Source organism: Emys orbicularis, chromosome 2 (genome assembly GCF_028017835.1).
Source record: "Emys orbicularis isolate rEmyOrb1 chromosome 2, rEmyOrb1.hap1, whole genome shotgun sequence".
NCBI classification, from domain to species: domain Eukaryota; kingdom Metazoa; phylum Chordata; order Testudines; family Emydidae; genus Emys; species Emys orbicularis.
Genome location: NC_088684.1, coordinates 65263027 through 65289391, shown reverse-complemented (window position 1 = coordinate 65289391; position 26365 = coordinate 65263027). Strand labels below are relative to the sequence as shown.

Sequence of the window (26365 nt, the reverse complement as noted above, 5' to 3'; positions counted from 1 at the left end):
AACAGATTATAACACAGTGTTTGAATAAGAAAAGACTATGCAATTACACAGGCTAGGAAAAAACTACAAAACCCATCAATTCTCATGCTTCCAAGCATAAACTGTTTCACCAAGTGGCATTAGAAAAAATATCCTTATTATCATTATTAGTAGTAGTATTACTATAGTGCCCAGAGGCTATGGTGTACTTATAACATTGCAAGGTGGGTGAAGGGAGATTTAAGCCTGCCTATTGAAGTACCCAGCACTGACCACTGATGGAGAAAGAATATGGGATTGGATGGACCATTTGTCTGTTTCAGCACATCATTTCCTAGATTCCTAAAGAAGAAGTTAAATAAATCATAAATACCCTTCCAAAATAACCATCCATGATATTTTAAGTCAACTTTTTTGTTTTTATATAGACAGGTATTCTTTGTCCAGTCCCTTGTGCAAAAAAACGACAGGATTCTATAGTAATAAATCGGAACACTGCAGTAGGTCTGTTGTAACCAGATTGTATTTGTGGCTGTACCTGTAGAATTTGTAAGGGCTGCCACAGCCTCAGGGTGCATTTACATAAGTAAAAACAACATACTGCCCAGGACTGGCACCAACAGTGAAAGACAGACACCCTGTTCCCCACTCCTTTTGAATGTAAGAATTGTGTGTATATCCAACATAGGTTTGGATACTAAATAGCCAAGAAAATGGAGAATATTTTAGAGGCATTTTCCTGTTTAAAAAAAGAAAAAGAAACAGAAACCAGAGCACATATTGCACTGGAGCTAGATTGTAGCATTTACCCTGAGCAGTAAGGAGCAGTGTGCAGCCACACACCTCTTTGTCATCTGCCAGGGTCTTGATTTTGCAAGGTGCTGAGGACACTGTTCTACCCCCACCCCCAGCAAAGTACTTAGACACACACAACTTTAAGCATTTGAGTTGTCCTGTTGAAATCAAGGGCATTACTCCTATGCTTAAAGTTAAGCATGTGCTTTGGTGCTTTGCTGGATCGAGACAGAGGGCTCAGTGTCTTTTCAGATCAAGTCCCAGGAGAGCTCAGGGAAGGATTTTTGGAGCTTGAGCGAGCATAGGGGGAGTACCCACTTTTCACCATCCCTTGGAATGAAGCACCGTGGGATGGTACAGCATGTTCTTCTCTTCATGAACTGGTGCAGAGGGAAACCACTTTGCCATCGCCCCACCTCCTGCATGTCCCTCCCCGTAATCTTTTGAGGCAATTCCAACTTCCTGAGTTTCACTGTAGGCACAGTTCCTATGCTCCCCCCACACCTCCAAGTGCAGAGACTCTAAACATCCTTGGCCCTTGTCAGGGCCAGCTCTAGGCACCAGCAAAACAAGCTGGTGCTTGGGGCGGCACATTTTTAGGGGCGGCATGGCCGGCGCCAGAATGCCGACCCTAAAAATGTGCCCCGGCCGCCCTAGCTCACCTCCGCTGCTGCTGCCGCTCGCGCGCCGCTACTCACCCTCTCTCCCAGGCTCTCAAGCCTGCGAGGGAGAGCAGCGGCGCGCAAATCAGTTGTTTCGCGCGCTGCGGCCACTCGGGCTCTCCCCCTCCCTCCCAGGCTCTCAAACCTGGGAGGGAGGGGGAGATCCCGAGCGGCCGCGGCGCGCGAAACAGCCGATTCGCGCGCCGCTGCTCCCCCTCCCTCCCAGGCTTGAGAGCCTGGGAGGGAGGGGGAGCAGCGGCACGCGAATCAGCTGTTTCGTGCGCTGCTGCTCCCCCTCCCTCCCTCCCTCCTAGGCTTGAGAGCCTGGGGGGAGGAGGCAGGGCTGGGGATTTGGGGAAGGGGCGGAGTTGAGGCGGGGCCGGGGGTGGGGTAATTAAAAAACGGGGGGGGGGAAGGCCAAATTGTTTTTGCTTGGGGCGGCAAAAATCCTAGAGCCAGCCCTGGCCCTTGTGTAGAAGGAGAAAGATCCTCCCCCCCCCGCATACTCATTCTACGATCAAGGAAAAAACGATCATTTGATATGTGTCCACATATGAATGAGCATATGTAGGAAGAGATTTGTAACATAGGGTTGAACGCAGACCATGTGATGCTTTTTTTCCCCTTTGCTTTTTACTGGTTGCTATGGAGTCCTGTTGAAGCAGTAAGTGGTATCAAAAAGCCTCATAAAGGGATAATACAGGTATATAAAAGGACTTCAAACAGAAACCTAATATGGTGAATATTTCTGCACATCTAAGAAGCACTCACTGACAGATGCAAATTCTGAGAAAAGATAAGAAAAAAATGACTATGCAATTCTTCTGGGAGTTGGAATATTTCCACTCCATTGGGAAACCTCAAAGATCCTCAGCTTGCTGGGAGGAAAGAAATATATCCAGAGGAATTCAAAGCCAATCAGGAAATGTGGGGGGAAATGATGTACAATAATGGCCTTATCTAACTAAAGTTGATGTTAAGGAAGAGTAAATTGGAGTTAACACTAATTTAATGCTGGTTCTGGTTCTGTAGAGATATGAGCAAATTCTGATTTACTGTGATGGGCAAAATGAGTCTGATCCTCATCAAAATCTTGTATTGCAGTAAGCTAATTATCTGTTTTGAGTGTGCTACTAAATTGCTCATATTTTTCAGGAGATGAGAGAAAATGACTTTAACTTAACTTGTTGGATTCTTTCAAGAAAATAACTAGGGCTGATTAATATATTTGTGGGAATAATCTTAGTCATTAATTTATCCCTTTTCCTCTGTTTGTGAATCACGGACAAATGTAACAATTTCTGTGAGTATATATGTAATTCATAATTTTGCTGGATAGTTTGGACAAAAAATTTTCAGTGTATGAGTTGGCTGTGAAGTTTCCTATTTGAGTATTCACTACTTTTGGAGAGTGCTTCGTCATCCAAATCACAATGTGCTTTTTTTCTGCTTCCTGATTGAAACCTTTTAAACAGGAAAATGATGACCAATCACAACCAACCATCACATTTTGAAGATCAAATACGAAACATATTTCTAGAGAACTGTTATAAATCATAATTAATTATAATGATTGTTATTACCATAGTTCCCAGTGGCTCCAATCAGTTTGAGCTGAATGTGGTTCAAACATAGGAACAGACAGTCTTTGCCCCAAAGAGCTTAAATTTGAAGGCTCTGATCCTGCAGGCACAATGTGTGAAATGACTGCTGTATCCACGCAGAGCTCAATGTATGTCAATGAGGCATTGCATGAGTGCATCAGTCCACAATTTGCAGGTTTTGAGTCAAAGAGCCTAACAAATAAAATAGAGTGATGAGAATAGTAATCCCCACAGGTCATCTGTTCAGCAGAGATCACTGAAAGTCACATGAAGTTTAACAATTTGCACAAACGACCAAGCCCTTTCTAATAAATAAATTCAAGTAAATTGGGCCCCTCTCATTGATACTCCATGAACAGCAAAGGGAACTACAAATAAAACAATAATAAATAATAATGCCTGGCTCTTATACTGCACTTTTCATCAGTTGATCACAAGAGCTTTATAAACAAGGTGCACAATGATGACCAAGACTCTTTCCTGAGTGGTTCAACCCATTCCTGTGGCTGAGTAGATCAAAATAGAGCTGCCTGCATTAGCTTGCCTAAATCAGTTTCACCTACCATTGTGCGGCTCATTCACGTCACTTTCTTGGGTCCCTCTGGAGTTCCCTTCATAGTTTCTTTAGATTTGATTAACCTACATCATTTTGGGGAATTGGCAAAATTTGCCACATTGCTCTTCACCTCCTTTTTCACTTTTTAAAGGAAATATATTACACATCCACAGTCCTAGTAGGAATCCTTTTGGTATTGTACTGTCAACCTTTCCTAAACTGAAAATTGGTCATTTATACTCGGTGGTGGTGGGGTTTTAGTTGTTGTTTTGTCTCTTAGCTTGTTTCTAATCCATGACAAAACTTTATTTCTTATTCCATGCTACTTTGACTCTTTAATAACTTATTGTGAGAAACTCTGTAATAACCTTATCAGAAGTTCAAATACATTTAATTTGATTCTAGTTTAACCACTATTTTGTTGAGATGAGTTACGTATTCTAGTACCTTGGGGAAATAAACTTTTCCTTTACAGAAGCTGTTGTCCCCATTATATCATGTTTACCTAGCAGTTTTATAACTCTCTAATTATTGTTTAAATAAGTCTACATGGTGCTGAACTGAAGCTCAGTGATCTATGAGTCTATGATATCTACAGGTTTCAGAGTGGTAGCCGTGTTAGTCTGTATCAGCAAAAAGAATGAGGAGTACTTGTGGCACCTTAGAGACTAACAAATTTATTTGAGCATAAGCTTTCTTGGGCTAAAACCCACTTCATCGGATGCATGCAGTGGAAAATACAATAGGAAGATATATATACACACAGAGGACATGAAAAAAATGGGTGTTGCCATACTAACTATAACGAGAGTAATCATTTAAGGTGGGCTATTATCAGCAGGAGAAAAAAAACTTTTTCCAACTCTGCAGTTTCTCGTTGGAGTCTGTTTTTGAAGTTTTTTTGTTGGAGTATTGTGACTTTGAGGTCTGTAATCGAGTGACCACGGAGGTTGAAATGTTCTCCAACTGGTTTTTGAATGTTATAATTCTTGACATCTGATTTGTGTCCATTTATTCTTTTGCGTAGACACTATCTGGTTTGGCCAATGTACATGGCAGAGGGGCATTGCTGGCACATGATGACATATATCACATTGGTAGATGTGCAGGTGAATGAACCTATGATAGTGTGGCTGATGTGATTAGGCCCTATGATGGTGTCCCCTGAATAGATATGTGGACAGAGATAGCAACGGGCTTTGTTGCCAGGATAGGTTCCTGGGTTAGTGTTTTTGTTGTGTGGTGTGTGGTTACTGGTGAGTATTTGCTTCAGGTTGGGGGGCTGTCTATAAGCGAGGACTGGCCTGTCTCCCAAGATCTGAGAGAGTGAGGGATCGTCCTTCAGGATAGGTTGTAGATCCTTGATGATGCTCTGGAGAGGTTTTAGTTGGGGGCTGAAGGTGACAGCTAGTGGCGTTCTGTTACTTTCTTTGTTGGGCCTGTCCTGTAGTCGGTGACTTCTGGCTCTGTCAATGTGTTTCGTCACTTCAGCAGGTGGGTATTGTAGTTGTAAGAATGCTTGATAGAGATCTTGTAGGTGTTTGTCTCTGTCTGAGGGGTTGGAGCAAATGCGGTTGTATCTTAGAGCTTGGCTGTAGACAATGGATCGTGTGGTATGGTCTGGATGAAAGCTGGAGGCATGTAGGTAAGTATAGGGGTCAGTAGGTTTCCAGTATAGGTTGGTGTTTATATGACCATTGCTTATTAGCACTGTAGTGTCCAGGAAGTGGATCTCTTGTGTGGACTGGTCCAGGCTGAGGTTGATGGTGGGATGGAAATTGAAATCATGGTGGAATTCCTCAAGGGCTTCTTTTCCATGGGTCCAGATGATGAAGGTGTCATCAGTGTAGTGCAAGTAGAGTAGGGGCGTTAGGGGACAAGAGCTGAGGAAGCGTTGTTTATGTGTCAGCCATAAAAATGTTGGCACACTGTGGGGGCATGTGGGTACATGCTACAGCATTTGCTATCCTTCGGTCCTTTGGTATAGCAGCAGATTTGAATGAGAATTTGCATATTTCTGTTAATAGTTGTATCACTTCATCCTTAATGGCAGTGATGAAGCAAAACACTTAAGCACATGCTCAACTTTATACATGTGAGTAGTCCCACTGAAATCAGGTTACGTCCCATTGAAGTCACCAAGACTATTCAGATGGTTAAATCTAAGTATACTTAAGTACTTTGCAGATTGGGTCCGGTGATCTCAAAATGCCTGGGTGATACCATTTCTCAGAAATATATGTTTCTTTCAGCACCTTAATCTCCAACAGTACCTCATCTTTATCAGTTGAAAAGTGTAGGTATCTCCTCAACATCCTTGGTAGTGATGACTGAAGCAAATAAATCATTTAGCTTTTCTGCAATGTCTTTATCCCTTTTAATTGTTCCCTTTGTACCTGATACTCCACTCAGCCAGTTAATTCTCTCACAAGTGGCTTACTCCTGCTATAATTAAGTAATTGCTTATTTACTTTTTATAAATTTGACTAATTTTGACTAATCTGTCTTCGAAATCCCTTGTCCCTTACTACTATCTTCCATTCGACTAACTCCCCATTTTCTTAAGGATACTTGTTTGGCTTGAAGATTTCTTTTATGGTACCTTGCTATTCAATCAAATTGTTTGTTGTTTCCTTCCTTCCTGGCTTTTGTTGTTGAGTAGCATGTGCATATCTCTGGTAACTCATTAGTGGCAGGCTGAAGTAGGCTCCATGCTGAGGTCACACAGTGGTATTGTAGTTCCCTTTCTTGACACAGCAATTTATATCACTCTTTGTAAGTGTGTCAAGCTGGTGGGGGGGGGGGGAATGGAAAATTGAGCCAAGTAACAAAAGTGGTGGAGTCCCAGAAAATTCTTGAGAGTTAATGTATGGAAAATAATTTGGATGCAAATCAGTGAAATAGCTGAGTGCTTCGCATGAAAGCCACAAGATTAGGAAGCTGAGGGCTTCAACCTCAAATGGGATTCAGCGTGATTTCCATAGAGATTCTGCATACATTGTCTGGCATGCTAGCAAAGAATCCACCTAGAGGATCAGTGTGCTGCATTCATGCCTAGTTGTACCTCACCCAATAAAAGAAACAGCATTAGCATTCAATTTTATGTGTCATGTCCTAGAATATGCAAATTTGTAGACAGTGTGTGACAGTATGCAGGAAAATGCTAGATTAGTTAATCCTCCCACACTCACAAAATCAGGTGTTCAACTCTCCCACAAGTAACCTTTATTAAAATCAATGGGAAATGCAGGTGATCAGTAGCTCTGTTAATCTGGTCATTTAGTTAGGTGCCTAAATACTGATTTTGGTACCCATGATGTAGATTTGGGCCCAATCATAACAAACATTTCAGTATGATTTAGAATTTAAATAAAACATATTCATGCTTTGTGCAAGCAGTTCTCATCCATCCCTAAAATGACTCCACCCTTCTTCTTTTAAGGTGTCAAAGGTGGCCGCACCAGGAACATCCCTATGAATGTTCTGTAAAACAGGGCCGGCTCCAGCTTTTTGCCGCCCCAAGCGGCGAAGAGGGGGGGGGGGAAAAGCTGCGATCGACGGCTGCTCTACCGCGCTGCTTCATTCTTCGGTGGCAATTCAGCAGCCAGTCTGAGGGATCCGCCGCCGAATTGCCACCGAAGACTCGGCCGTGCTGCCCTCTTCCATGGGCTGCCCCAAGCACCAGCTTCCTGCGCTGGTGTCTGGAGCCGGCCCTGCTGTAAAGGAAGCTTTCCTGGCCAGAACTAGGAGACCAATCCATTTCTGCACCCTGTGTAGCCCTATTTGTTGCTTCCTACAGTGATGAGCATTACATCTGTTTTTAAAATGGCATATGTTGGATTAAATTCAGCCCGGGATTATTCCATTCCCCCCCCCCCCGGACATAATCGAGGGTACAGAGCTGGCATTGGCAGAGAATCCACCTGAAATGATTGTGCAAGGGGCCTGCAATCCCCTTTCTGTTTTGATACCTACAACAACCCAGGACAGCCCCAAAAAGAGACAGCACAGTGTGAGGAGGCATGGCCAGTATATCATGATTATATTTTCCAATTCAGTGCCCTCTACTAGAAAGCTGCTACTAGTATTCATGGAGGCCTGACCACAAGCTAAAGCAACCCTCCCATGATGTGACAAGAATGCCAGTGGGGTGTGAATTGAGGGCACAGAGTCTGAAGGAGAAATTACTTTTCCTTCATTGGAAGTTCATGGTTGTCTGAAGTGTTTATTGGTTAAATCCTACTAGAGGTGTTGTATTAATTTAGATGGATTATATGGGCCAAAAGTATTCACGTAACTGAGTCACTTGGTCTGGCCATTAAACAGTTTCAAATGAGGTTCATTTGAAATGTAAAGTATTAAGTACAGCTTTCATTTTAACAGCTTCCCTTGTTCCCTTTCCCTTTAGCTGGAGAGAGTTTTTAGAAGGAAAAACCTTCTTGTTTGACAGTCTCTTAGATGGTATTAAAATGGTAATAGCTGTCCTTTGTGGGGAAAAGAGAAGAAATTAGCTGAGATGGGCTGGAGCTCTCATTGTTGCTGTTGTTGTTAAAGTCCGATCCCATTCCCAAGAAGACAAAACAAGGCAAGCACAGACACAAAGGGGAAAGAAAATAACATCAAAGAGAAAAAATGCAGCTTCTGTATCTGGTGCTGACTCTCACCTGCTACCTCGCTGCTGGAGAAACACAGGCCCAGCACAGTCTTATCAGCCACTCGATCTGGCAACCTTGTACCAGCATTGGGCTGTTTAGGGCATTTATTTTAGCTGCCTCTTTTTGGTCACAGGCCTGCAGTAGTGTTGCAAAATATGCAGTCTTGGCCAACTAGGCCAGACTCTTATCAGACAGAAGGAAAAGGGAGAAGAGTAGGATAGGATAAATGAGGTGAGGAAGGAAAAGGATACAGGGGCGGCAGGGGGGAGAAATGGAGTCCCACATTCTACGTGGTGTTCGGGATTCAGCCAATGCCAATAGAGGTGGTGGCGTTATCTGGCCCAGTCTGGTCAGGACATTTTTCAGGATTAGGATGATGAAGGCTGGGATGATGGTGGCAACCATGATGATGAAGCTCACTCCAGTAGTCAGGTTTTTTTCTAAAGTCTCTTTCTTTAAGGACCTCCAAAGGGAGTGATGAGTGGAATAGCCTGTCCTCTCATTATTTTATGCACCAATTAGGCCTAGTTGCTGACACTCCAATTTTTGTTTACTGATTTCTGGTTCCACACTTTTTTTGATTACCAGCATGATCTTAACACAGTCCTTGAGTTATATCAATAGGCTTTTTTATTTGGACTAATTCAGTCTGTTTCCCTTTCATACCTTTTCCCATCAACATGTGTTATTATAGGTTATTGTCACCTTTTATAAACTGTCACTCACTTTTTACAGTTGAGCTCACAATTAGGGTAAATCTGAGGCTCACAACAGAGGCTGACAAGTGGACCTGGCCACCGATTTTGGATGTGGCTCCAAAGAATGGTAAGGGAGGAAATGCTATATGTACATTTGGTGCTTCTTTGACAATGGGATCCTTAAAATTAATAGAATAAATATTCAGCTGAGACACCGATTAATTTATTGTTGTGCTTCAGCCTTCCACTTCTGAGGAAAGCACTGTCTTTAGTTTGACTTTCCAACTCAGATTTTTTGGTACTATTTGGTTAGGTTCCCAGTAGTCCCCTTGTTGTTGCTAGGGTGCTGATAATACCCAATGCCAAGAAAGCTAAACGCTCTTTCATCCCAAACCGAAGTTGTCACTGATCTCAGTGACATCTGCAAGCTCTGTGATTATCATATGTTGCTCTAGTGATTATACTTTGAAGGGTATTTTTACTATGTTATGAAGCGGGAACAAAGACGCACAGAAAATAAACTGATTCTTCAGGATATTAGAGAGACAAGGTGGGTGAGGTAATATATTTATTTACCAAATTCTGGTGGGGAGAAATACAAGCTTACGAGCTTACACAGAGCTCTTATTCAGTTTAGGGCTACAACACCACACAATACAACAGTCTTCAGGATATAGTTTCTTCAAAGCATAAATTGTAAACTTTTAGATCAAAATTTGTCAAGAGGCGCGAGCAAAACTAAGGGCTGAATTCAGTCCTGACAGATCAGTGGAGTTGCCCTTCGTCTTATGTAGGAAAGGCAAAACCTGCTTTAAGACTATGCTTTCCATTTTTTGTTTTGTTTAATAAAATAGAAACAATATACCTTCAATGTACAATGACTCATTAAAGATTAAAGAAAACAGCAAAACAGAATAGAACTAGATTTTCCATGAGAGACCACAGTGTCTCTCCCCCCGTCACAGGCAATATTAACTTTGAAAACAAAATGGCAGCCATCTTTCCACATGGTCAGAGCTCTTCGAAATTAAAAAATACAGTGCAAAGATAACAAAGACTATTGTACCAGTACATTACATCACAGGCGCCGACTCTGTGGGTGCTCAAGGGCTGGAGCACCCACAGAAAAAAATTAGCGTGTACTTAGCACCCTCTAGCAGCCAGCTCCCCCACGCCCCTCCCAGTGCCCCCCATCCCCCAGCAGCCCCGCCGATCAACTCCTTCTGATTGCTCCTAGCACTTCCAGCACAACGGCGGCCCTGCCGATCAACTCTGCCCCTCCCTCCCAATCAGCTGTTTCATGGTGTGCAGGAGGCTCTGGAAGGAATGGGGAGGAGCGGGGATGGGTCACACTCGGGGAGGGGGTGGAACTGGGTGGGAAGAGGTTGGGTGGGAAGAGGTGGGGACTTGGGAGAAGGGATGGGGTGGGGCCTAGGGCAGAACAGGGGGGTTGAGCAATCCCCCGGGCCCGGAGCAAGCCAGCGCCTATGCATTACATAATCATTTCCATAAAGACTAAGCTATATTTTTTTGGAGAGACTCATGCTCATTGTTTACCAAAGAAACTTTCCCAGTCCAGAATTACATGTTAAGAAAAATGTACAGTGTTTCCTTCTCTCTCTCTGTTTATCTCTCCCTTCTTCATAACTACAGATGTTAGTAATTATTATCTGAGAGATGACAGAGCCCCTGCAGTCAGCCTACTGCTAATTAATACAGAGTTCCTATTTTGTCTGTTGTCGTTATTTTCCATTTTATGCTTGAACCATATAAGCTGGGCAATGGCTAAAATGCATTATACAAAAAAATGAACCCTTCCCTCCTTTCCAAATAGCCTCTCTTATTTATCGCTATGTAATTTATGCATGTGTTGTACAGACATGCCTGACTGTTTCTAGTTTTCCTCCTTATAATGTAGACAAATTGTTGGTGGAATGTATCGAAGGTGCAGGAATTCAATAGGATGGCTAGCTCAAGCAAATTTTCTTAATAAAGCTAAACCTTGTTCTATGCACTACTTATTTCACCCACCTGACTGCTATTGTCTCAGGTTTATAACAGGGTTCTCTCTCTCTTTTTTAAATAAATATAATCTGTGGTTTCAGGTTTCACAGGGGTAGCCGTGTTAGTCTGTATCAGCAAAAACTATGCGGAATCCTAGCAGCACCTTAGAGACTAACAAATTTATCTGGGCATAAACTTTCGTGGGCTATAACCCACTTCATCAGATGTGGGGGGGTTTTAAACCTGTGGTTTGACACCAGTTTATTGCTTCTTACTCCAGAAATGTTCACATTCTAATGGGCTTTCCTTACTCAAAGATTTTAGCACTGATGTCTATACTTTTGAGTTACTGTGCTGTTTCTATACCTTGGAGCATGCCAATGTATGGCCAGGACAGTGCTGGCTAGGAAAGGATATATACTAGGAGCCAAATCCTCAGCTAGTGTACACCTGGTACTCCCTAAATTATAGGCTATGTTTCTGTTTCCGAAGTGAATGACTATAGCTCATAGAATATTTTCTTCCAGTGAGAATGCTGATTTGCATCAGGTGAAGATCTGTCCATAGGTCTTTGATTGATCAGGGTCTGTGAGTGTGAATTTATCACATTTAGTTTCTAGTTGTTACCGGATTCATTATTGTAAAAAAGGAACAGAACAGCAAACAATTAATGAAAGAGAACACTTGAATTTTGTGAAGTACAGGAAAATCTGCCTGATGCATGTCTGTCTCATTAGCTCTGTGGGCTTGCTAGTTGTCATAGTTAATGCAGAGTGTTTTAAACTGATAGCCTAAAGCGCTTTCATTTACTATAGACAAATATTTTTCCAATGCAGCTGAGCTAAAATCTATTATAAAAGATGCCACAAAATGCCAAGAGATTTAACTCAGGATCTATTATATCCATCAGTGAACAGATGTTATCAAATCAAGGAATACCTTGGTGATGCTTTTTAAATATCTGTCTTTTCTAAAGAACTTCACCCAAATAAATATCTGTTTCTTTGTACATGAAAAATCCCTGGCATATCTGCATTTCCTGTGGTCTGAAGATAATTACAACCCTTTATGTTTGCTTTGGCCTTAGGAACTCCTTCACAGATATTCTACGGGCTATTCTGTTGTCCTTGGAAGTTCTCATTGAAGATCAAGAGCTTCAGATAAACGGCTTCATTTTAATTATAGACTGGAGCAATTTCTCCTTCAAGCAAGCCTCCAAGCTAACACCGTCCATCCTCAAACTGGCCATTGAAGGGTTACAGGTATGTGGAATGTGAGATGCATGCATGTATTCAGTTAGCTAGGTTTTGTCATTGTAGTCAGGATAATATTTCTCAGAAAGCAAAGGGGAGAAAAATCAATAAAAATTTTCAATAAGAAAAATGATTTGAGTATCATCCAGTTGTAGCCTAGCCCTAGTTTCAGATGTTCATTTTTGATTATCTATTGCTTTCATTTAAACGTTAAATCATCATTGCCTCAGGCATGTATTACTTACTGTAGCAATTAGAATAATGTTTAGAGATTTGAGATTTAATCCATCTGAGAGTTCCTGGGGATTAAAATCCAGCAACATCTGCCTTATGAAGCATGCCGTACATGTGCGGGTGCATATGTATGTGCAGGGTGGTGAAGGGAAGGGAGTAGTTGTGATTATCAGGAGATGGAAATATACTGCCGAATCATACTCTCAAATATATTTGGGTTTGGGGTGTAATGGGAAAGAGGGAGGAAAGACTCCCAGAGGGAATCAATGTACTGCCATTCAGACTTCCCTAATTTCCTGCAGAAGCTCTCCAAGCATGATAATACACCAGACATTAAATTATGTTACGGTCCAGTTCAGAGGAGGTACGTGCATCTGACACCTGTAAGCAAATAGGAACAAGGTAAAACTACATGAAAACCAGATCTGTATACAATGGGTCCACAGCATGCTTTAAAAGAGCTGTTATAAAGAGGATTGTGATCAACTGTTCTCCAAGCTCACTGAAGGTAGGACAAGAAGTAATCAGCAATCTGCAGCAAGGTTAAATATTAGGAATTTATTTTTTAACTATAACGGTAGTTAAGCTGTGGAATAGGGAAATGGTGGAATCCCTGCCATTGGAGGTTTTAAGAAGAGGTTGGATAAACATCTGTCAGGGATGGTCTAGGTCCTACCTCAGTGCAAGGGGCTGGACTTGATGACTTCGTGAAGTCCTCTATCTGGCTCACTGGCCTAACACCCTTACTTGGATACTTCAAGAAACCATTCCAGGGTTCTGTCTACTTGATGTCTCTGTAATAAAGTCCATATGAACTTCCCTCACTGGGGATATATTACATTCAGTCTGCCGGCCGCTTAGGTATCCTCTCAGGACCTTTCACAGGCTTCTTCCTAAAGCCCCTCCCAGGACCTTTGACTGGAGAGACCCAAAGTTCCAACCCTTTTACCAATCTCTCCCTCAAAAAAGTGAGCCACACCCTACTCTTTCCCAGCCTGCCTCATCATGGAGACTCAGTACAAGTCTAACTCCCCGCCAATCTCCCTTAAATTCAGTAAAGAGAGCTGTCCTTGTCCGCTTTCCCATCATGCTTTGCTGAGAGGTCTACAATTTTCATGTGCCTTGGAAATTACAACCTCTTCTCTTCCCTCCAGAATGCCTTTGTTCTGGGTAGAAACTAGGAACAGGCCAGTGCTGGATCCAGAACCTGTCTTAAAGGGCCATCATGCCCCATTACAGTCCCCTAGGTCACCTTGTTTGTTTCTGTTCCTGGATAGAATGAACATAACTCTTAGAATCAGGTTTCTGGTGAGAATGTTAATAGAAAAGGCATTTAAAATAAGATTTCTGCAAATATTTTACAATATTAGCAAGAAATTAGGTGTTTCTGTGAACAGTTTAGGTACTTACATGGCTCCCACTTAGCATCTCCCTCCCAAGTATTTATGTAGCTATCCTCACAGCACCTTCTGTGCTATGGGGAATTAGTATTATCCACAATTTTACAGATGGCAAACTAAAGCAAAGAGAGATTAAGAGATTTGCCCAAAATTACACAGGATTGAACCCAGATTGCCCGAGTCCTAGTCTAGTGCCTTAACCCAAAGCTTTTTATTACAGGTTCTGAGGCTGCCTTATTTTCTGATAAACCCCTGTGTAATGTGCAAAGATTTCATTTGTTTATCTATAGGATGCCAGTCTTAGTGGCAGATGATTTCTTAATTTTTTTATTTAAAAAGAACACACAGATGATTGCAATAAATATATGTGGAAATAAAAATAACTGTTTCTAGAACAAATTAAAACAAGGGGAATGTGTCATGGACTGTGCAGACCACTGGAGGATTCCATTTGCAATGGGAATTGTAAACACTGCAATTTGGATTGCAAAAATTGGAAAACAATGCCTTGACACTTCTTGAAGATTACTACACCTCATGACTTCCAATTGTTCTCTTTTTTGTTCAACATAATCTACCAATCTGACACCAACCAGTACTGGGCCATTCATCTGGCATCAGAATAAAGGAATCAGAAACTTCTTTAGAGCATTCGGACATATTAATTACAAAATCATTGTGGAGATTGTAAGTCAAATACTGTTATATAAAACACAGACTTTTCAAGTGACTGATTTCCCTGTTTAAACAGTTTCAGTGACTTTTTCATTTTAACATACCTGTCACTATCCTAATAAAATTTTTAGTTGTTTCAGATGCTTTTGAAATATAAACAAGACCTATATTGGAGGGGGGAAAAGAGAACCACTGTATGAGTGTGTTGCTTCTTCTTTGGAGGTGCCTGGATTCCCAGGCCACAAGGGGCCATTGTGATCATCTAGTCTGACCTGTATAATACAGACCATAGAACTTCCCCAAAATAATTCCTAGAGCAGATCTTTTAGAAAAACATCCAATCTTGATTTTAAAATTGTTAGTGATGGAGAATCCACCACGAATCTTGGTAAATTGTTCCAATAGTTAATTACTCTCACCTTTAAAAATGTTTGCCTTTTTCCCAGTCTGAGTGGAAGCACTTAGGAGGTCTCAAGGTTTATCATGTCCGCAAAATATCTAAGTGGTTTTAGTGCTTTGTAAATATCTGCAGCCACTAATCTCCACATGCAGATATTCAAGCAGGCAGATTAAGGGAATATACCCGTTCCCATTTTTAAGGAACAATATTGGGCCAAACTTATCCCTGCATCAGACCAGTGAAGTGGATGGAGATACAACAGGGATGAAATTAGTTCATTGTTTTATGATTACATATGGGGTTGAACCCAAATCCTGATCTCTACGGAGCTTCAGATATGAATTTTCCAGATTCTCTTCCTAATTGGCTGAACCTAAACTCCAAATCTGAACCCTCTCTCTCAAGTCTTAGGGAAACTGATCTGGATACAAACTCAGTGCTTTGGGCCCATCTTTGTTTGAAATCTAGGATTATCGAAAAATAAACATTAATGGTTTGATTGAATAATATTAATCTATGCAATAATGTTTCTTGTCACCTTTAAGATGCAGCATGTTCTCCATCCTGGTGAAAGAGAGCTGCTTGTCTTTGCAACTCAGCCCTTTTAGTTTTTCTCAATCTGCTCCTGCAATGCAATAACACTAAGTAATGAGAATGGATGTTATTCAGTACACGTTAATTAATTCTGTAGAACCTCCGCTAGTTATACCTAATATGCTTGATAGTAATGAAATTATTCATATATAGTTGTTATGCAGATTTCTTATTTATGAAGATTTGCAGATGTACAAATTCTAGTTAAAACTCAAGTTGGCCTGAAATCACATTTTGCTCATATTTCCATTATTTATTGGATTTCTCTGTATGTAAGATCACACCGGTGAGTTTATTATAGCTCAACAGGGCAGCTCTCCTGCTTCTCAATTACCCTATTTAATGACCTAAAATAGAGCTAGTATCACCATCTTAAACAAGGGTCGTTCTAATGCTAAATAACTATGTGTACAGTGTGGCACTTTTAATTATATCTCAAATGTGCAAGGACAAATGTGTTCTAAGCAAGGCTCTCATTAATGAGGTCCATTCTTTCATCATGAGGAAAGAGTTGCTATATGTCTTAGTAGATGCTCTATTTCTTTCTAGAGTTTTTCTATTTTCTATTTCTGTTTCTTTCACTGATGTCTGGAGGAAGGGTAGATCTTACAGAAAAATGGTCATACAGAGGCAAAGGGGGAAAAGATGATATTTATACAAAAAAATATACTATGCCAATAACTTGCTGGATTTTGATTTCTATTTGTTTTTAGCATTTCTGTGTGAACAGCTTTTTCCCCTTCACAGCCTTTCTCTTTCTGCTTGCTTGCTCCTGCTGTGAAGTCATATTTCTATGTCTGCGGTGTTGGTCTATTAATTATCCCTAAGGTTGTGGGCAACGTTGACAGTAGTTTCAGTTAGATTAGTTCATCAGGGTTTACCTATAACATTTATTTAAACAATATATTCTTGGATAACTAAAATAATTCCAAGAAATATAATGAACTGTGGAAAATAGTCACCACAATCCTTTTTGTAGGGTGACACATTTTGGAGTGTTCCATTGAGATGCTTAAGAAAATTAGGTCAGAGGAATAGCTGGTGCAGTGGAGCTGTACTGGTTGCAAGGAGAAGTTCAGAGATTTCCTTTTCCCTGCCCAGCATTTCTGCATAGGCTGCAGCTATTGTACTGCAGCCAGTGCTTTCTGAGTACGAGGGGAAGAGCATTCCTAGGCGCATTGACCATCCCAGAAGGGGTATGGGTGGATGGACTGGGGCCATCGCCCATTCCCTGCGCAAAGGCAAATGCCAAAATAAATGTCTGTGTGGGCTACTTCTTTTCTGAAGGTGCATGAAGGGCTGCCAGTGAATATGGTCAGGGCTGTCCCTAGGGGGATGCGGGACCCAGGACAAATCAGCCTCCTTGCTACTTTCCTCGCTGTCCAGCCGGCGCGCCCCCCCTCGCCCACCCACCCGACCGCTGCTCTCCTCCTCGCTGTCTGCCCGCCCGCCTGCCTCCTCAACCCCACCCGCCTGCCCACCTGCTGTTCGCCTCCCCATTCACCTCCTCACCTGAATATCGGGACAAATGGTGTCCCGATTGCACATCGGTCAGGACATGGGACAAAGGGCTAAATATCAGGACAGTCCCGCTTTTATCGAAGCGCAGGGCCCCCTACAGTGTGGGGCCTGAGGCAGTTGCCCTGATTCACCCTACCCAAGGGACGGCTCTGAGTATGGTCATCCTGGAGACACTGAGCTTTCTTCTGCCATATGCAGATGTAACCCTTCTGCCAGGTGGAGCCAGCAGCAACAAGGGCTGGGTTCAGTATCTAGGGGTTCCTTTTCAACAATACAACACAAAACCGGCTCGAACCCCCACCCAGTGACCTGGGACAATTACACACCAACCCTGGGTGCCTCTAAGTGCCTCAATACTTCCCCTCTCGCAAGCACAGAGTCTGAGTGTAGCAAAACCTTTTAATAAAAGGAGGGAATTAACTCAGCATTAATTTGGGAAAACACCACAACTTGGGTTCATAAACAAACCATGAGCAAAAGACCCACCCCCAAGTAAGTTGGGCAATGTCCTTTTCCCCTCAGGGTCTTACAACCCAAAAGTCCCTTTAACGTGCCCGTCCCTTCTCTGTACCCCACTCACAGTTGCTGTCCTTGGCCAGTGCACTACCAGAGTTCAGAGGTTCATCTGCAGAGTTCACCTCCCACCCTGTGTGGAAGGCAGGGGGTGGTAAGGACGAATCTTACATGCTGCACTCGCTCATTGCCCCAACGGCTGATTGTGACGCCTCTACGGGTCTCTGCTCTGACCCTCTCCACCAGCCGCCCTGCTGGCCACTTGCCGCGCCTCTCTGCCAGCTTCCCAGCTGGTCACTCACTAAGATGTCTTCAGGGCTTCCCCCCCACACACAACACAGCTCTCAGTGATTTCAGCTGTTAGTGGGGGAGCCTCACTGCTGTTGCACACTGGGCAGTCTCTTGCAATAGAGACACTGTCCCAAAGTAGGTTTAATACTTAGACCTAGGTATCAGTGATTTCAACTCTGCAGCATGTAACAAGACTCTCAATTGAATCTAAATTAGCTCTTTTATTATACCATGGGGTGAGGAAGGGTCAAATGGTATCTAGGGCCATTAAACAGGGCCCACACCACCAAGTACAAGTACCTGTCCCCACCATCTTTCAACTCATTGGGCTTTGGAACCCATGTCCCCTGCCTAGCAGGTGTCATTCAGTTGAAGGTAAGTCCCTCCATTGGGGTATGCCAGGTACAGTTCTGCTGTCCTCAGTTCACACAACAAGGATAACAACCCTTTATTATTCCTGTCCCAATAACAAAGAGACTGGGGATCCAACACCAGCCACAAGTGATCATTTGGGCAAGCAATCCCATCATGATGAGCACCTAGGCGGGGTGGGTGTGTCCATGCAAACAAGATCAGCTTCTGAAGTCTTTTTCCACAGCTCACCATTAGATGTCAGGGGAGAGCTCATTCAGACTCTGCTTACACAAATATAATGTCTCCAGCAACTGGTGCTCTGTTCTAGTGTGTGTATACACACACATACGCATGCACAAAGATAGATCACTCAGCCAGCACTGAAGAGCAGCCACCTATAAGTTCACATGTGACAACTTCTTTAACACCACGCAGAAACATTACAAAACACTTGAGAAAAATCAGGACAAGTGGTTCACAAAAACTGATCCCAATTTGATTAGTTTAGTAAAGAAATCTAGAAGATCAAAGGATCTGGAAGTCCAGCTGAGCAGCACACAGCACAAGTCAGCAGCTGGGGGATGGCCATGCAAAGGTGGCTTAAAGATCATTTTGGCATTGCCATATATAAGGCTTGTCTGCCCTCAGGCTGCTTTAATTTACACCACCTGTGCCAAAGTCCCACGGGGCTAAAACCACAGACATTTCTCATATAAAATCACATGCGCCTATATCATGCTTTAGGATCACATGCAAACAATGGGATATAAAAATGTGCAAAAAAATTAATTTAAAAATATGCCCTAGATTTACAGATTTGAGAGTGGAGCTGACTGAAAAATGGAATTTCTGTCCCAGGGGAAATTCTGATATTTCTGCATTTGGTTTCGTTCCAAATAGGATGAAGAATATAAATATCAAAACTAGAGCTGGTTGAAAAATTTCTGATGGAATGTTTTTTTCTGTCAGCAAATGCTTTTTTGTCAAAACTGACATATATTTCAGGAATGTGCTGATCTCCACAAGTATCAGAGGGGTAGCCGTGTTAGTCTGTACCCACAAAAACAACAAGGATTAGTCTTTAAGACTAACCTTAAAGATGCCCAAATAAATCTGTTAGTCTTTAAGGTGCCGCCGGACTCCTCGTTGTTTCTGATCTCTACAAAACTTCATTTTGGAAAAAAAAATGAAACAAAGCATTTTGATTATTCCATTTTGACATTATCAGGATGAAATATTTCAATTTTTGTTTCATAAAGAATTTTTGTTTCCTATATTTTGATTGTATTTATTTATTTATTTATTTATGAAAGAAAACAAAATTCAAAATGTCAGAATTTCTGGAAATTCTGAGTTTTCACCAGCTCCAGGTGAAATTCTTCACAGAAAAATAAATTCCAAAAAAAAATCTCTATTCAGAAACATCCCAATATTTTGCTTCGGCCTCTTTTCATTGGATAGAAACATTTAATTTTCGTTTGTGTAGTCGAAATGAAATATTTCATTTTCAGTCAACATTAATCTTTGTGTCCAACTGAGCAGCCATCGCGCCTCAAGGAAGTTATAATTCCAGTTCCCTCATGCTGCCTTTCTCCTTTACGTGCCTTACTCCCCAGCTACACTATATCTGGCTGAACCACCACAGTGCATCGTAAGACTCCCATCAGGCATGGACCATGGAAAGATATGTAACTGGCAAAAAAGTTAACAACCTTCTTCCTAAACAGAGATTAACGTTATTCTTGGCCACTGCTGTTATCTAAATATCCAGCTCAAGATCCCCAGGTTGTAAACATGAGTAACAAAAGGTAGGCATAGACCTTCAGTGGTAAAAGAATCTTGCCACTTCTTCCGGCTGATTCCCCCAGCCTACCACTATTATTTCTTATTCAAATTAAGAATAAAACAGCTAATTCACATTGAAGTACCCATCTCTGTTAGAGACTGAGAAGGCTCACCTTATGTAGTTTATAAGTCACATAAAATGGAGATGCAGAACTGTGTGTCATCTGCATACTGAAGGCTCAATAGCCCAACACCTCACTAATGGTGATATATACACTGAACTAGAGGGGTGAGAGAATAGAACCACCTCAAACCCAGCATGAGAATTCCCTCAGTGTAGCTTTGCCCCAAAGCTATCTCTTTGACAGGCTAGAATGGAGTTCCTCAAGAGACATTCCTTATGTCCCTGCTCCGGTCCTCAACCTGTCAGCAAATGGTATCTAAAGCTGGTAACATATATAAAAGAATTAGAATGGGCATCTGAGGCCAGATCCTCAGATGATGTGAATTGGTGTAGCTCTATTGACTTCAGTGAAACTACACTGATTTACACCAGCTGAGTATTTGGCCCATTATTTTAAGCCATTCTTAGAAGGACATCAAACATTCACACCAATGTAGCCTGTGTGTCACATCCAAGCCTAAAAACAGATTGACAGTGACCAAGGAAATCTTTGGACTCTGAATTTGTCAGAGTTGTCCTTTCCACATAACCTTTCCAATTATATTCCCAAGAAAAGGGAGATTAGAGACAGAAGATAAGAGGCTGAATTCTGAGACTCAAGTTTTCTTCAGCAAGGGCCAACCAAAGGAAGGGATTGACAATCTCCTCAAAAACCAGACTCAGTACTTCCCTACTTGATCTTACCAGCCTGGCAGGATATGGGTCAAGTCTGCAAAGAGCTCCCCAAGCACCTCTAGCTCCTCCATGAATAACAGAGGCTTATGGGCAAACAGGCAAGATTCACATTCGTCTGTACCAGACATGACTTTGCCTCCACAGAGATCATAAGTCTGGTCAGATTCCGATTACTCTTTTCAATAAAGAAAATAGACGCTCCTCACAACAAGAAACATTCAACTGTTTCTGAACAAAGAAAACCCCAAGTTTCCCAATGCTATTCACCACACTTCACATGTCTACAGATTACAATTTATTAGATGCTGTAATGGAGGTGAAGATACCTTTCTTTGCCTCCCATACAGCTCTAACAAAAGATTTCAGAACTTTGAATTCTAAAATGTGTTTATTTGAAAGTATGCATGCAAAACATGCATTTGTATACACAAATATATTTGGATAAACAAGTACCCATTGGCAATGGATACACATACAAATATATTTTGTAGACTTAATTTACACACCAAATTTTGAAAAATTGGCCCTAAAGAGTTTTGAAACATTTGCTCATTGAGAGGAACCCCCTTTCCCATCATAGAATATGTTTTATAACATTAGCCTCCTTTGTTGAATAGCTGAATGTGCAGTCACAACTAGTTAAAACTACAATGATGAGCATTTAATACCCATTGGAACAGGTCAACTTGAAATGTTCCAAAAAATGCTTGTGCTAGCTGCCTGATGCAGCTGTTGTAATATGATGAAGAGTAAAGTGTTTTCTGAACTATTAATCAGTGACACTTTTGAAATTTTAGGGAAGGAAAATAGAGATTGACTGATATATAAAATAAATGCAGATAAACAGACTTTTCTCTCAGTAAGAGAAGGTCCATGCTGGTTGTTTGCCTAACATCTCCAGAGACTGAATGGAACAAATAAAAAGAAAAGCACAGCAGGCTATAGACTCACATTTATTACTTGGAAATTAGATTTAACTGTTTAGTAGAATCTATCAACACAACAATATATTTGCTTGGCAGAGGCTTTTCACGGTATTTGGCTCTTGGCAAGAGTAGACTGCTATATGCATTAGTGTTCCTTAAGACAGAGAAATTGGAGATGTCAAGCTTAGCACCATTTTTTTTACTGTCACAGTTATTACATTTTAGTATAGGTTTCATGGAGTTTGGTTATACAAATTAGACAGTAAGAGAATATTATGTTAACATTGCTAAGAAGCCATAAAAGTTAACACTGATAATTTCCTAAAACCAGGAAGCAAACATTTCTTGCAAGTAGCTATTAAAACACTAGCAAGAGTTTATGTCAGTAGTGAACTGATACCTCCCACTGCCAAGGACATATACAGTCAAGTACAATCCTAAAACTTCCTGCCTGCCGTGGATTGTGAAGGTGCCTGTGTTGCATCAACTGAGATCTTAGCATCTTTGTTAATTCAAAATATTTCAACACTGGTGCTTTTTCAACAACTTCTCTTTAATTTCCCAAAGCTTTTCTCTTCCTAGTCATCCAGTGCCATTCTGCATTGCCACCAAGCAACATTCTTAGTAGAGCACATAATCATGGCAAATTATGCGTGGATTGTCATAGTCTTAACACAGTCATTTGGTATCTCAGGTTGCTCAATAACATTTAACTTTCTGATCTGCTCAAGAAAAGCTTTTACTTTATTTCTCATTGTTATTGAGACTTTGCATGATCCTGGTGCATAGATTTTTGGTGGCACACTGGGATCCATGTCAATGTGATGTATTACGTTGTCACGATGAGGGTGGGTAAAACCTCACTGAAGTTGGTTGGGTGATAGCTGCCCTTCATTTAGGATAAACATAAGAAACAGTTAAGATCCTTTTTGGAGTAACATAGCTGAAACAATAGGAGTCATTACCCAAAACACATGCTATATGCAAGTCCAATCAGAAACTGAGCTATGTGAGTGGAGGGGTTTTACTGGGGCTGAATGTAAACACAGGGGATCTGGGTATTAGTTTGGTGGAGATGTGTGTGTCTCTGGGGAGAAACAGCCAGAAGCAGACAGCAAGAGAAGCACTGGTAGCACGGCCCTGAGAGAAAGCCCAGAGGGAAAGTTTTTTGGGCACAGGGCTGGCTGAAAAAAGGCTTTGAAGTGAAAACAAAGACATTTCCTCCTATTATTTGGTTCCCACTGTGTTCAGAGAAACAGGACTTTCTTCCAGTTCAAGAAATTTCTAAAAATCAACCCTTTCCTACACAAGTATTGGTTTTGACAAATCAGCATTTTCTGAATATTCCTGACCCACTATAACCTCATGTGTTGTAAATACCTCATTAAATACTTTACATATACATTATGCATCCTTTTGGTTAGACAAGTTAGGCACCCATTTGATCATATACATTTTCAAACTGCTTTTCAACCCAAGCATCTTCCGCTATTTCCAACTATTTACATTAGACCTGGTCAAAATATGGAAAAAGTTTAATAAAAAATCATTTCCATTTCAGTTAAATTTTCTGACCAGCTCTAGTTTACATGCAGTGAAAATATAGCTGAACGAAGGCATAGCTGCCTAGAGCAATTACAGACTAGATATATTTTAACTAACACATGAATTTGGATGTCACAAAATTGATAAGCTGTCAGCCAAAAGACAGAAGCTTACATCGATTAGTAATGAGCCAAAGAGTTTACTGCTGTTTAAACATTTGCTTAGGATAACACCACAACTTTTTATAAACTAAGATTAGAATTGCAAATTACCTATGGTTAAAACTACTGGTAAATTCTATGCAAAATTAGAAGTAGCTTTGAATCAATAAATCCATATTCAGGGTTAGTGTGTGATATGTGGGAAGAAGGCTTGACTCAGTTATAGTTATTTGGGAAGGCAAGGTTGAACTGACATGTCAGTAGTTAAATAATTGTCTCTCATTGTAATTTTAACTGAATTGTCATTAACAGTCTCATTGACAATACTATAACTATATTGAAAGTATAAAGCTTGACTGATGAATTAATAAGAACTTGAATTAAGGAGCCATATTAATACCAAAATCACAACCTTAAAAGAACATGGAGCAAATTCATCTCCTTGTGATAAGTCTCTGATTTACCAGTTACTTCCCTGATTAAGCTTTAACATCCTATGTCATTTAGGGACAAATCCTCAGCTGGTATAAATTGGTGCAGTTACATTGATCTAAACTTTTTAAACTTTGTTGGAACTATAACATAACAATCTTTATTTTACTCTGTAATTTCTTATTGTATTGTAAATTCTATTTTGCTTAATACAATGTATAAAGGCCATGTTCTGATACCCTATTCAAGAGGAATAAGACCTTATTCTGAATTCAATGAGACCACTCAAGAAGTGTTATTCAATGTGAGTAAGGCTATTATAATCTGGTCCTAAAATTATAAGGCCTCTTGACTCTACACTTTACCTAAAATAAAATGAATTAATAAGGATAATTGGTTAGTTAGAGTTACATACCCAATGTGTATGTTTTATATAGAGTTAGCCAGAAAATAGTCCTTTTCCCCAAGGAAACATTTAATTTTTCAGCCAAAAATCTAAACCCAATTTTAAAAATTTGTCACTGAAAACGTTCAGCAGAAAACCAAAAACTGTGATTCATAAATGCCAGTGCAGTGCCTCGTGGGGTTTGTCAAGTTCCCATTCTCTTCTATGACACAGACTACTTGATTGGACTACATGTCCCATGATGCACCACAGTCCGTCCTCTGACTGAGCAACTGTGATGCATCATGGGAGTCCCTGGCCAGTTTGCATCAAGAGAGCTATTGTCCAATTTGTGAACCTGGTGGATAGAGGAGTAAGGAGGCAGGAGACAGCCAAACTACAAGTCTCATGAAGCACTGCAGCACCATTTCCAAAAAAAAATGTTCTGGGTGCTCAGCTCGTTGATGAAAAGTCAACATTTTCCATGGAAAGCAGATCCTTTTTTATTATTCTCCAGTTGAAAACCCAATTTTTTGCCAAAAAACAGTTTGCTGGAATTTTTTGCCCAGCTCTAGTTTTATACTATATCTATCCAAGTGTTCTCACACCTCTCTTTCCCTTTTCCTGCCTCCAGAGACTGTCCCATGCTCTCGATTTTCACCGCTGTTACAGATCAACTTCTACCTGGAGTAGTGTTTTAAAAAAAATAAAACTGTGGGGGAAGAACATGTGCGAGGTGGATACTCTTGAGTGCAGTCCACATCAATAACTGTGATAGTTATTCAAACACACAAATATAATTAACTGTTCAATAAATTGCACCCCTCCAATTTACTATAAACGCCTGAGTGAATGCTAATAGGGTCACTGAGCTCTTTGAACTGCCACTGACAGAACAATAAAGAGCTCCTGTGGTTTGCAAGAAACAGCATAGTATAATTTTGCTTTCTTTCCAAGGGCATTTCTTAATGATATCATTATACTGTCTAAACTCCTACTCCATTTTCAGAAATGCAAAATGCTTCAGATGACAAGTTACCTTCCCTTCTCCCTTGGAGAGCTGAATCTCAATTATAATTTATAATGTGTTACTTACCCAGTGAATATTCTTTTTCTATGCCTCTGGAAGGTGCCAACTATGGTATTTTTAATGAAGCACCCCGTTTTACAGACTTTCTACTCTAAAAGTAGAGCAACTGCTCCTAAAGAGATAGGCTTATCAACAAGTTTGCTGAGCAGGCAAGGCAAATAAATCCCACTTGTACTATCTTATAAGGCAAAGCAAAATAATTTAGATACATCTCTGTTGCAGACAGTGTTGCTGCCTGCACAATATGCCTGGAGCTCTAATAAGAAACCTTGCTACCAGAATTCTGCCATCAGTGAAGGTGTAACGTGTGTGCGCACGTACGCAGGCATGTGTGCATGAAGTACCTTTGGGGAAAAAAGAGAACATTAATTGAAGTGTTTGAAGTATGTTGCTCTGACTGTTTTCACTCCCTCTTTTTGGATTCATGTTCCACAACTATTCTAGCAAATGAGCTAAACTCTCAGGAGTCTTTGTTAAACTGGCACAGGAAGTGAATGTTGCAGAGTATTCACAGAAAGTGAATTTGGAGCCCATCATTCTGAGAATTCACCACTCTGATCAGGTAACAGAAACAGACCATACTAGCTATGTATCCATCCAAAACAGCCAGAATTGCAAAAAGGGAGTACTAAAAGCAGTACTTGTAGCAAGTAGTGGGTGAGTTATCGATACACTGAAATATACTCACATAACATATACAGCAAATAACTATGAATAGGAACAAATCTGGGGAAAGTGTGACCCGTTGGTAGACAATTTGCCGTCAGAAACCAAGAGCTATGTTAAATGAATAAATTGTTCAATACATATATTTTGCCCAGCTCTAGTTGTGTGCATGGATAGGAGAGGGGGAGAAGCTATACAGAGTTATTTTATGTTCCTATCCCAGGGAGGAAACTACATCTGGAAGTTCAGAAGCTTAAGTAGCCAGGAAGAATTTGGAAAGTGATCATCTTTGCCTAAAAGCAGTTAATCCTCTTTTAACAAAATTTTT

At 41.0% G+C, this 26365-nt stretch overlaps 1 protein-coding gene across 1 annotated transcript in view; it reads left to right on the top strand.

Annotated features, from left to right (window-relative positions):
* CLVS1 (clavesin 1) overlaps positions 1-26365 on the top strand; it is a 119000-nt gene that overhangs the window by 25274 nt on the left and 67361 nt on the right. Inside the window, exon 2 of the mRNA XM_065399932.1 lies at positions 12041-12215. Coding sequence (XP_065256004.1) covers positions 12041-12215 — 175 coding nt within the window. The remainder of the gene's footprint in view (positions 1-12040; positions 12216-26365) is intronic.